Source organism: Acomys minous, assembly GCF_964271855.1.
Source record: "Acomys minous genome assembly, chromosome: 18".
Taxonomy (NCBI): domain Eukaryota; kingdom Metazoa; phylum Chordata; class Mammalia; order Rodentia; family Muridae; genus Acomys; species Acomys minous.
The window spans coordinates 62,793,859-62,807,374 of NC_140501.1; the positions used below are offsets into that span (position 1 = coordinate 62,793,859).

Consider the following 13,516-nt stretch of genomic DNA (forward strand, 5'->3'; position numbering starts at 1 on the left):
AGAAACGTCTTTGGATATATGCTCAGTTGGTTAAGAGGTTGGTCTAGTTCTTGTTTTGGGTCTTTGTTTTGTTTTTTTATTTTAAAGAAAACTCCACATTAATATGTATACTTTTAGCACAAGTCAGTATCTAACTGAATCTTTTCTTTCATTGCTAAAATTTTAATTTTCTTGGGCAAATGATAAACATCCACATCAAAGGTAAACTATAATTGCAAAATACAAATGGGGGGCAGCGTTATTCTATCAGGATGTCCTTGCTTCAGTCTCCTAAATGCTGGAATTACAGATGTGTACCTCCAGACTCAGTTACATGGTACAGTGGATTGGAACTCAGGGCTCTGAGCATGCTCTGCAAGCCCTCTAGTAATTGAACTATGTCCCAATGCCTCTGCTAAGGCTTTCTGTCTTTGGCCATTCGTTTTAGATACCCATTGCTTCTACCATTTACATTAAGTTATTCTCTATGTGCAAACCAGTCTGTATGTAAATACAAATCATTGCTTATGATGCTTCCCTTCCTGCTAGAAGCAAAATGCTCGCACAGGACAACAGACCACATCTCAGGTCTACTGACAGTCTACTCCTACAGCTAAGGGCACTCAAGCCCCTGAACACTAGAAAGCACTTGTTCAACCCATGTTTACACTGCAACAATACCTGATATGCATATTGAGGATAGTCTAAAATGTCTTTAATAAAGTGAAAGCCAAAGCAGAGACTGGTGGCTCAAACTTAGAACCTTGCACTTGAGAGGAGGAGGCAGTATGAGCTATACCTATGCTAGGCTTAACCTGGGCTGTGTGAGACCTTCTCAAGAAACAACGCTGGGTACGGTGGCGCACGCCTTTAATCCCAGCACTCAGGAGGCAGAGGCAGGCGGATCGCTACGAATTTGAGGCTACCCTGGTCTACAAAGCAAATCTTGGACAGCCAAGACTACACAGAGCAACCCTGTCTCGAAAAAGACAAAACAAAACAAGAAACAAACATAACAAAAGCCAACTAATAGGGTGCAATGGTGCATGCTTATAATCCCAACACTCAGAAGCCAGAAATAGGACTATCACAGGTTTGGGGTTCACCTAGTCTATACAGTGAGCTCCAGGCAATAGGACTGTCACAGGTTTGGGGTTCACCTAGTCTATACAGTGAGCTCCAGGCAAGTCAGAGTAATATAGCAAGATCTTGTCTTTAAGAAAACAAAACAAGAGGCTGGGCCTGGCAGCGCAGACCTTTAATCCCAGCACCCGGGAGGCAGAGGCAGGTGGATCACTCTGAGTTCGAGGCCAGCCTAGTCTACAAAGTGAGTCCAGGACAGCCAAGGCTACACAGAGAAACCCTGTGTCGGAAAAAACAAAAACAAAAACAAAAAACAAAAAACAAAAAAACCAGGAGGCTGGAGAGGTAGCTCAGCATTTAAGAGCACTTGCTGCTCTTCCAGAGGACCTAGGTTCAATTCCTAGCACCCACATGGCAGCTCACAGCTCACAAAACTCTGAATCTCCTGTTCGCGCTGATCCAATTCCTTCACATGCAGGCAAAACACCAGTATAAGTAAAAATAAATTACTTTAAAAAAAGAAGGAAGGAAGAAAAGGAAGGAGGAGAAGAAGAAGGAGGAGGAGGAGGAGGAAGAAGAAGAAGAACAACAACAACAACAACAAGAAATAAGGAGGAAGACGATGACAAAAACAAAAGCCAGGCGGTGGTGGCACACGCCTTTAATCCCAGCACTCGGGAGGCAGAGGCAGGCAGATAGCATCTGAAGTCTCCCTATTCTATTAAGGATTTGATTTCCATGTAAGGAAATCATGATTTCCATGTGTGGATAATCTATTATCCTGAAATAGGGACCTAGAGCTTGTTTATTCTATAAGCACAAGACAGTTGGTATCTGACTGCTTTTCTCCATCTCATAGATATGCATTTGTCTGACTGAAGACTGTTGTGTTAATTAATTAATACAGCCTTCCTAATGTCAAGTAAACAGGTTTTTTTACATTAAAACCAAGACATGTGTATGGGTGTTTTGCTTGCATGTATGTCTGTGTCACATGCGTGTACTATTACCCTCGGAGGCTAGAAGGGGTAAGATCCCATGGAACTGGAGCTATTGACAGTTGTGAACAGCCAAGTGGGTGCTGAACCTGGCTACTCTACAGGAGCAGCCATCTTTCCAGCCCAACTGCTACAGTTTATATAGTAGCCTTTGATCGCTACTGACACAATTGGATTTACGGGAAACTGTTTTGTTTTTGCAGTGCTGAGGATGGAAATCAGGGCCCTGCGCCGTATCACTGAGCAACATCTCCCCAGTGCTAGTTGGTTTGATTTTACTAATTGCAGGCTATGATCAGTTTAAAGTAAATAACAAATCTGTAAAAACATTTTTTCTATTAATAAAAATGGTATAAAAAGATTTTAATAGCTTCCTTACAGCGCTGGGGATACCCAGGTCTTCACATAAGCTAGGCAAGCAAGTTTCAGTGACTTCCAAGAAATGTTTTTGCGGTTTTCTCCATACAGATATTATGTTACCTCTTAGATTGTTCTTAGCAATCTTTTAAGTATTACATGTTGTTTGGATGCTATAGGAGCAGTGATGAACCTGGGAGGCTAAGGTAAGATTAGTAATTTGAAGCAACCTAGACTACACAAGACCCTATCTCAAGACAAATCCTTTCAAAAGTCCTTAATGCAAACCTACATCTGGAGATGAGGTTTTTTGAGAACATTTAGTGTGTTAAATATTCTGTTTGAGCCGGGCGTGGTGGCGCACGCCTTTAATCCCAGCACTCGGGAGGCAGAGGCAGGCGGATTGCTGTGAGTTCGAGGCCAGCCTGGTCTACAAAGTGAGTCCAGGACAGCCAAGGCTACACAGAAAAACCCTGTCTCAAAAAACCAAAAAAAAAAAAAAAAAATCTGTTTGTTTGTTTGTTTTGTTTTGTTTTTTTAATTTCAATGTAGGGTCTAGAGAGATGGCTCAATGACTAAGAGCACTTGCTGCTCCAGCAAGAGGACCAGGATTGGGTTCAGTTCCCAGGAACTATACTGTGGCTCGCTACCATCTGTCCCTACAGTCCCATGGTATCCAATGCCCTCTTCTAGCCTCCGTGGGCATCGGACACTCATGTGGAACAGTACTCTCACATGCACATGCATAACACTCACACAAATAAAACTAAAAAATTATTTTTCAATAATAAAATAAGACTCGGTGTTTTAATCTCAGAATTTGGGAGGCAGAGACAGGAGGATTGCTGTGAGCTGGAGGCCCAGCCTTATCCACACAAGAGCTCCAGGCCAACCAGGGCTATGTAGTGAGACTGTATCTCAATGATAATAATAATAAAAATATGTACTTAAAGGAAAAACATTAAAATCTATTCCCTGAGATGTATAGATTACACATTTTCAAATAAGGTCAAGTTATCTTGTGCCTGGCATGGTGGCACATGCCTTTAATCCTACCACTCAGGAAGGCAGAGGCAGGTGGATCGCTGTGAGTTCTAGGCCAACATGCTAGTCCAAGACAGCCAAGGCTATACAGAGAAACTGTCTCAAAACACCAGAACAAGGAGGCAGAGGCAGGTGGATCTCTGTGAGTTCGAGGCCAGCCTGGCCTACAGAGTGAGTTCCAGGACAGCCAGAGCTGTTACAGAGAAACCCTGTCTCAAAAAAACCAAAACCAACCAACCAACCAAACACCAGAACAAGAAAAAGAAGAAGGAAAAATGGTATTTTGTGGCAGGACATTTGATCACAATGAATCCCCAGAATATGAACTGTAAAAATTTGTTTCTTATTGTGGTGTGGCTCAGTCTTTGATCTTAGAGCTTTCTGTTTATTGTAAACAAGTACTTATATTCTAGCTCATTCCTAGCACAATCATTTAAATCCCAGTCCTTAGGAGCAGAGACAAGAGGATCTCTGAGTTCCGTGTCAGCCTGGCCTACACAGTGAGTTCCAGGTCAGATAAGGTTATACAGAGAAATCTTACCTAGAAAAAACAAAATAAATAAATACAATATCCCATTCATACTTATACAGGTACAACTTTTTTTGTTTTTTGTTTTTGTTTTTTGGTTTTTTTTTTTTTTTTGGTTTTTCGAGACAGGGTTTCTCTGTGTAGCCTTGGCTGCCCTGGACTCACTTTGTAGACCAGGCTGGCCTCAAACTCAGTGATCCGCCTGCCTCTGCCTCCCACGTGCTGGGATTAAAGGCGTGCGCCACCACGCCCGGCCCAGGTACACTTTTAAATTCCTCCTTCCCATAGCTTGTACATTTTGTACTCTACACAAGAACCTTCCCTTCTCAAAATGTTAAAGATAACACAATAAGGTCTCACTTATATTTTCCGCAAAGTTAAAAATAGACAGCAAGTTGTGACAGTACACAGCTACTATCTAACATTCAGGAGGTAGAGATAGGAGGGTTCTGACTCATGGCTGAAGATGGCCTTGAATTCTCAAGTTCCCTTGCCACTACAGATAGGGCTGGTGTCACCATGCAGTTTTTATAAGACCATTTGGAATGAAATATTAAGATAAAAAATTAAACTGAAGCTGGGCATAGTTGTGCACACCTTTAATCCTAGCACTTGGGAAGCAGACAGGTAGATACTGTGATTGATATCAGCTCTGGTCTACAGAGTGAGTTCCAGAACAGACAAGGCAACACAGAAAAACCCTGTTTTGAGAATTAACAACAAACAAACGAACAAAATTAAGATGGAAAACAGAAATCTTTAAGGGTATTTTAAGAGCTTAGGAAATATTTGAAGCATCTAGATGTCAAAGCATGACCTGAGTCTTCAATATTAAGTTATTCAGGAGATCCAAATAAAAATTTTATGGCATTCTGAGAGAAGATTAGATAATGCAGGGTACGAGACACTCCAAACGCACTCTACTTGGACAATGCCAGGCAAACTCACCAGAATTCTCATCCATTTGGCAGGCACTGTCTGAAACTTCTTGATCCCCTTCTGCAGCGATGTGCGCCCAGGTGTCGGTCTCGCCTCTATCCTCTCGTTTTTCTTTAAGTGGACATGTGTCCTCCTTGGGTTTGTGACCGTCTCTGGTTTTACCATCCACTGCTATTTCTTCTCGTTTCCAATTATTCTCAACAACATCGTTTTTTTCTTCTGTTGTTTTTTTAAATAAATCAAATGCACTTCTGATTTCCTTAAGTGCTAGTGCAAAAATTAAAGCAATGGTTAACCATAAGTTGTAAATTTGTTACAATCAAAAGAAAGTCTGTATGCTGAATAATACTCGCTGTGGTTCTAAAGCAAGGTAAGATTTACTATTAAAGTCACACAAAGTCTGGGTTTTTGTTTGTTTGTTTTTGGTTTTTCGAGACAGGGTCTCTCTGTGTGGCCCTGGCTGTCCTGGCCTCGAACTCACAGTGATCCGCCTGCCTCTGCCTCTGCCGGGATTAAAGGTGTGTGCTGTCTTTTTATTGGCTATCAGAAAGCAGAGAGAAAGGACTATTCATTCAAATCTGCTTAAGTAGCTTTTCCTTTCTTCCTTTTCTTTTCCCTTTCAGAAAGAATTTTTTTTCTTTTGTAGAGGAGAGATTAATTTCTCTGTGCATGGTGGACCCACTCTACCAGACTAGATCCTTCGTCTTGTATGCCAATTTCAAGTGCATTTTTGCCTTAAACAGAACTACTATTTATTTCATGTATGTTAGTACTCAAGTCTGGTTTTCAATATTCCTGCTTGTAAAAACCTACCTAACCAGCATGTATAAGAGTCCTTCCAAATTGCCGGGCGTGGTGGCGCACGCCTTTAATCCCAGCACTCGGGAGGTAGAAGCAGGTGAATCACTGTGAGTTCGAGGCCAGCCTGGTCTACAAAGCGAGTCCAGGACAGCCAAGGCTAACATAGAGAGACCCTGTCTCGGAAAAAAAAAATTGTCTACTGCTTTACATATTTTTTTCCTAACCCCTGCTGCCACTTTTGGAGCTCAAGATAGACCCCTGGACCTTGTATGCTAAGCACACACTCTATCAATAATCTATATACCCAATTTTTCTTGCATTTTGTTTTTAGCTCAAAGCTAGTGGAATTTGATAGCTTTGGTCAGAGCTCTTATACCATGCTCCCTTCCCATTCACCACCAGAAACAACTTCTGAACGAGCTCTAGGACACAGTCACACATGGGCCTTTCTCAGGGGTGTGCCGAGGACCGCTGAGATCCCCTCCTTCCACAGTCCTTTGTCACAACCATAGAAGGGAAGTTCAGAACTCTTAATCAGCAGTATTCACCCTGGACATCTTACCCACATATTAATTAGATAGTATTCTGAATCTCCAACAAGGCTCTGAAATGTAGTAAATGTTTCTTATATTGATCAAACTGCAGTCCTTATAGTACTTTATGTATGAGCCACTGAGAGACAGGCATTACTACTGCCTTGTCTGATTCCAGACCTAAGGTAAAATCTACTTTTACAACTGGAGATGTAGCGAAGCACTCAGTCAGCGTGAGTAAGACCCTGAGTTCCACCTCCAACATGGGGAGGAAAGAGCATCAAAACGTGTGTAGCTGCCAGGTGTGGTAGTATACCCCTGCAATCCCAGATGCAGAAGCAGGCAGGCAGGTGGGGCTCTGTGAGGTTGAGGCCAGGCTCAAAAAACTAAAACAACAAAACACCCTAAGTCAGAAAACTAAATGGCATAACATGTAAGAAGGCTTGTGCACTCATGAGACTGAAGTTCGACCTCCCTAATAGAAGAACCAGGCCATGTGAGTGTCTGAAGCCCGAGAACCATGTGGGTGGACAGTGGATTGCTGGGGCTTGCTGGCTGCCGGCTCACCCCCACACTCAGCAGAAGGAAGACCCTGGCCCAAGTAGGTAGAGTGGTGAGCGACAGAGAGGTGAACCTTATGCCTTCCTCTGGCCTCTGTGAATACATGAGGCAAATGTGCACATACACCTCACACATATACACCAGAGAAACCCGAAATGCCCTAAAATTAAAATTGAGTGCCAACATGAACGTAGCTGCAAGTAGAAATTTTCACTCTTTGTTTTATTTTTCAAGACAGGGTTTCTCTGTGTAGCCGCGGCTGTCCTGGACTCACTTTGTAGACAAAGCTAGCCTTGAACTCACAGAGATCCACCTGCCTCTGCTTCCCTGAGTGCTGGGATTAAAGGCATGTGGAAATTTCACTCTTAATACCATGTAACAGGACAAAAAAACCCAGAAATATTAAAAATGTTATAAAATTACCTTCAAACTGTATATAATGTACATATAAATCAAAATTTGGGTTTAAGACTTTGGTCCATTCCTAAGAAATCTCATTATATGTACATATGTATCACTGAAATAGAATGAGGAATCAGAAAATTTCTGGTCCCAAATATTTCAGAGAAGGAACACACAACCTTTATAGTAAACTAAGTTTTGTTTGTTTGTTTTTCTGAGACAAGGTTTCTTTGTAGTCTTGGCTATCCAGGAACTAGGTCTGTAGCCCAGAATGGCTTTGAACTCACAGAGATCCAGCTGCCTCTGCTGGGATTACAGGTGTACATCACCACTGCCCAGCAATAAACTAAGTTACTAATGAAGTGTAAAGCTCTAAAATCCTTGAAGAACAAAATTTTATAACACTACAGGGTAGAAAAGAGATTATCTTTTGGGTAAACTAAGGTCTTTGTATAAAAGATGAGTTAGAGATACGGCTCAGAGGTTCAGAGTACTTACTGCTCTTGCAAAGGACCCCAGCTGTGTTCCCAGTACCCTCAGAGTGGCTTAATCATCTGTAAGTCCAGTTTCAAGGGATCCAATGTCCTTTCTAACCTTCAAGGACTCCTGCATTCACATGTAAATATATACACCCAGACACACACATATACACATAATATCAATTCATTTTAAAAATAATGTCAATAAACATGAACATATTTTAATTTTTATACTTACATTTTAATCCCTTTGGCTCTTTTCTGTCTTTTTCTTCTTTGTCCAAATCATACCTTTTCTGGTATTTTTCTTTGGGTTCAATTTTTTTGGTCTCTTTCTCCTAAAGGACAATGAATACAAAACCCAAAACAAGAATGGATAAAGAGCTGATACTGTAATATTTGCAAAACAAAATATTCAAGCATCCAAGTCTGTCTACACATACTTGAGCACATAGCAGCTGATTATTCAATTTTCCTCCCACTGCTCAATCATATCTTTCAGACATGATAAACCTTTACAAAATGAAATTCAGGGCTGGAAAGATGGCTCAGAGGTCAAGAGCACTGGCTGCTTTTCCAGAGGTGCAAGGCTCAATTCCCACAGCAGCTCATAACTGTCTGTAGCTCAAGATCTGATACCCTCGTACAGTTATACATGCAGACAAAACACTAATGCACCTAAAATAAAAGTTTAAAAAAAGAATGCACAAAAAACAAATGTGCCGAGCATAAGGTGGATCAATGTGAGTTCAAGGCCAGCCTTGTCTACAAAGCAAGTCCAGGACAGCCAAGGCTAACACAGAGAGACCGTCTCAAAAACCAAAAAACAAAACAAAACAAAAACAAAAAAAGAAACTCAAACTCAATTTTCTTTTAAGGATTTATTATTAAAAGTGTTCGAGCACGCTGAGTATGGTGGCATACGCCTTTATTGCCAGCACTCAGAAGACAGAGAGGCAGGCAGATCTCTGAGTTCAGAGGCGAGCCTGGTCTATAGTGTGAGTCCAAGACAGCCAAGGTTATAAAGAGAAACCCTGTCTGGAAAAAAAAGTGTTTTGAGCATAATATGGTAGTGCAAACCTTTAATCTCAGCACTAGGGAGGCAGGGATATGAATTCTCAGCAAGCTTGGTCTATACAGTGACCTTGTCTCAAATTAAACAAAAACTTGTGTATGATCCAAATTCACTATATACATGTATAAAAAGTATCATTGTGAAATCCATTCTTTTGTATAATAAAAACTAAACTGCTACAGAATTAAACTCTCTATTTGGGGACTGCAGCAATGGCTCTGAGTTAAGAGCATTTAGGTTCAGTTCCCAGATCTCATATGAATAACTCCAGTTCCAGGAGATCTGATGCTCTTTTCGAGACGCTGCAGGCACCAGGTAGACACACAAGGTACACATCACACATGCATACAACACATTCATACAAATCTTTTCTTTGCTTTGCTTGTTTGGCTTTTCTAAAGTTTTTTGAGGCAAGGTTTCTCTGTGTGGCCCTGGCTGTCCCAGAACTCGCTCTGTAGACCAGTCTGGCCTTGAACTTGTGAGATCTGCCTACCTCTGTCTCCTGACTGTTGGGATTAAAGGTCACTACCATGTCAAGCCTACAAATAAAAAGGAAAACTTTCAATAAGCCATCATGATTATTTCTTTTACTCCTCTGTATTCTTACTACTTTACAGATGGTTTTGCTTTTATTTATGCTGTACATGTGGGTTTTTAATGCTACACTTTCTGAAGCTTTCCTTCTGATATAGACCTTATATTTCAATTTACTAGTACAGTCTCCAATACACCAGTCTTTTCTTAACCATTTTCCCATGACTAGACAAACTTACTAGCTTTTCCCTAAGGATAATACTACCACAAATATTTAAGTTTGTTCAGAGTCTTGCTAAATAGTCCCATGCCTGTCTAAAATTCCACTTCTCAGAGTACAGTTATGTACCTGTAAATAGACCTAGTATCTTTCTGTAGCTTCAATTATGAGGTCATTTAACTCTATGTAATGGGGAAAAAAATTTTTTTTTTACAATTGAAACATGTTTTTGAATGTTCAATAACCAAGTATCAGCTCAAGCTCAAAACATACCAGCACACAATGTCAATCCTGCCTCACTCCTCAGCATACTCAGGGCTACTTTATGTTTTTACCCTACAAATCTCCACTCCTACAGAAATACAATGGTTAGGGCTGGCATGTAGTTCAGTTACAGAGTGCATGCCTAAAGTACACAATACGTTTGGTTCAAGCCCTAGTGTTACATAAACTGGGCTTAGTTAGTACATACTTATGATCCTCGAATATGGACGATGAATATGATGGTCACCCTCAACTACATACACATCGCCAGTTCATTTAAGGCCATCCTGACACCTTATTTCATAATCTTTTGGCTTCAGATTAGAACAGCTTCTAACAATTTCTGAAGTAGCCCTAAATTATCTGCCATTTTATACTACGTATTTGTGTAAGAGTGCATTTTCCTCATCAATAATTATAAAATCAAAATATGGGTCAATTCCAAAAAATGTAGTCTGAAGTATCAAATAGTCAGCCAAAATTTAATTTTTTATATTCAAGTACACTCATTAGTATGCAAGCTTATATACTAAATGCTAAAAGTATATACACCAGAGATTGTTTTTAAATTCTCTCTCTCTCTCTCTCTCTCTCTCTCTCTCTCTCTCTCTCTCTCTCTCTCTCTCTCTCTCTCCCCCTCCCTCTCCCTCTCTCTTTCCCTCTCCCTCTCTCCCCCAAGGTTTTCCGAGACAGGGTTTCTCTGTGTAACAGCTCTGGCTGTCCTAGAACTTGCTCTGTAGTCCAAGCTGGCCTCGAATTCATGGCCTGTACCTCCCAAGTGCTAGGATTAAAGGCATGCACCACTACCACCCAGCCTGTTTTGTTTTTTCAAGACAGGGTTTCTCTGTGTAGCCTCTGCTGTACTGGACTCACTTTGTAGACCAGGATGGCCTCGAACTCACCATGATCCACCTGCCTCTCCTCCCTATGTACTACCACACCTAGCTAAAATTAGTTTCTTTATGATTTGTTATCACTAAATATTTGTTTTATATTATCTACTTTATATATAAGGTCAAATACAATTTTTGGAGGAAAAGGGATGAAGAGTGAAAGTTTAACAAACCTTGAAATAGAAATTGATTCCCTGTCTCTTTAAAATAATTAAAATTTCAAAACCAAGAATAAAAAGAAAAATCTTTTTTCAAATAGTTCTTAAAATTTTTTCAGAATTTTGAAATTTTCTATTTAAAAAACATAAAAGTAAATTATTGTGATACTGGTATAAAATATTAAAATTTTTTAAATAATTAAAAAAACATAGTATTAATGTACTCTGTGTTCTTCTTTCTGTACTGAAAACTGGGAAAAATTCAAGATGAAAAACTAGAAGTTGAGCTGGGCGGTGGTGGCGCACGCCTTTAATCCTAGCACTTGGGAGGCAGAGGCTGGTGGATCGCTGTGAGTTCAAGGCCAGCCTGGACTACAAAGTGAGCCTAGGACAGCTAAGGCTACCCAGAGAAACCCAGTATTGAAAAACCAAAAAAAAAAAAACAAAAAAAAAAAAACAAAAAAAACACAAAAAACCCTAGAAGTTGGAGAGCTGTCTCCATGGTTCAGAGTGTTTACTTAGCCAGGAGTGACAGCACATGCCTTTAATCCCAGGAGTTTGAGGCCAGCCTGGTCTACAGAGAGAGTTCCACGACAGCCAAAGCTGTTACAGAGAAACCCTGTGGGGGGAGGTGGGTGGGGGGTTTACTCTTCCTGGACCATAGTTCAGTCCTCAGCATACATGTATTCATGGGTGGTTCATACTGCCTGTGACTCCAGCTTCAAGAACTTACTTTACAGGTACCTGCATACATGTGGCATGCACACATATAAACAAAAATAAAAATTGCTGGGCATAGTGGCTTAGTTATGTTCCCACTGCCGTGACAGACACTATGACTAAAGCAACTTATGAAAGAAGATGTTTAAGCTGGGTGTGGTGGTGCACGCCTTTAATCCCAGCACTCAGGAGACAGAGGCAGGTGGATCACTGTAAATTCGAGGCCAGCCAGGTCTACAAAGCCAGTCTAGGACAGCCAAGGACACACAGAGAAACCCGTCTCAAAAAACCAAAAAATTCATAAATAAATAAACAAACTGTGACTTTGGTTACTTTGGCTTTGAGTGCTTAAAGATTTAAGCACATGCAGCTGTCCTCAGTGACACCATATTCACTAACTGCCTGAGGAGTGACACGTCATTCTAATTTGACCATTCCTTAACCGTTCCTTGAACAAGCTCCTGACCATGCAACACCCAGTAACGAGCTGTACCAAGCGCTTTTTTCTGCTCTCCACCACCTTACCTCCTCTGCTGAGTCAGAGGACCTGAGCCCCTTCTCGTCCCCACTCAGTCTGGAGCTCCTCAGGGTCTGGGCAGACGCGGGTGATGAGAACTCATTGAACTCTAGGTTACTTTTGCCTTTGTCTTGATTTCTTTGCTTTTTAAGTATCATTTTCCTTCCTAAAAAGGTGCTCACACTTTCTAGCTTGATGATCTCTTTTGGTTCCTCAAACTTCCTTGGCTTCTTCTTCTTCCTTTTAACTGGGGCACCAGCATCCTCTTCAGTACTTACAAGGTCATCCAGATGTTTCTCAAAAATCCCCTCTTGCACTGTATCCTGTACTGTCTTGTCTTTTGCAGTTCTTATCTTTTGATTCTCTTCTCTGTTGTCAGAAAAGAGTATCTCACTGTCACCCTCTGGGAAGAGGGAATCAGTAAGTACAGGTGATTCAGACCCCAGCAGAGACTCACATCTCTCTTTCTTCATTTTTCGGTTGTCTTTGAGATCTTCTCTTATTTTAAGCTTTAGATCTCGTATTTCAGCCCTTTTAGTTTTCTTTAATTCATCCTTTTTGGGCTTTTTGGTGTCCTTTAATTCTTCCTTGATTTCCAAAATTCTTTTCTTTGTCCTTCCATCAAAACCTAAATTTTCAGAGGTGCTCTCCAGCTCTGATTTAAACTTATCTTTCACTTTCCCAATTTTTGCTTTTTTTTTGTTCAGATCATCTGGACTTTTCTCTTCTTTGTACTTTATTTTTTTCTTTTTCTTCCTTGGTGAAGTATCTTCTATTGCATCACTTTGCTGGTCACTATCATAGTCTGCCTCAAATATGTCATTGTTTATAGACAGTCTCTATTAAAAAAAAAAAAGGTTAAAACACTAACTTCAAGGTATTTGAGAGGCAGTAACAATGAAATCGAGTGACATTTTTAAAGCAGATTTAACTAATCTAAAGTACCCAAACTCAATGTGTATATTACTTTTATTTCTGACTTGGCAAATAGGACTTAGAAGTGATGCCCATCAGGAGACACAAAGAAGAAAACTATCAGTGCTTTGGTAGTATCAAACTGAAACAAGAGTTTAAAAAGCAACAGTCTCAGCCAGGCATGGTGGTGCAGGCCTTTAATCCCAGCACTCTAGGAGGCAGAGGCAGGCAGATCTCTGGGAGTCAGAGGCTAGCCTGATTTACAAAGGAGTCTAGGACAGCCAGGGCTACACATAGAAACTCTGAATCAAAACAAACTCCCCAAAAAGTAACAGTCGCAGGTGGAGAGATGGCTCCTTTCCCTGAAGTACTGAGTTCAATTCCCAGAAACCATACAGTGGCTCACAACCACCTCAATTCGATGGATCCCCTCTTCTGGCATTCAGGCATACCAGCAGATAGAAAACTCATAGACAAAATAAACAAAGACATCTTAAAAAGTAACAATCTCATGT

General features: G+C 40.7%; 1 protein-coding gene across 2 annotated transcripts in view; it reads right to left on the reverse strand.

The window, feature by feature from the left end:
• The window catches only part of MPHOSPH8 (M-phase phosphoprotein 8), a 54,324-nt gene that overhangs the window by 33,938 nt on the left and 6,870 nt on the right, over positions 1-13,516 (reverse strand). For both annotated transcript variants that reach the window (XM_084767254.1, XM_084767255.1), the window contains exons 3-5: positions 12,095-12,925; positions 7,944-8,043; positions 4,939-5,196 (exon numbers count right to left, since the gene is read on the reverse strand). In XM_084767254.1, coding sequence (XP_084623380.1) covers positions 4,939-5,196; positions 7,944-8,043; positions 12,095-12,925 — 1,189 coding nt within the window. The remainder of the gene's footprint in view (positions 1-4,938; positions 5,197-7,943; positions 8,044-12,094; positions 12,926-13,516) is intronic.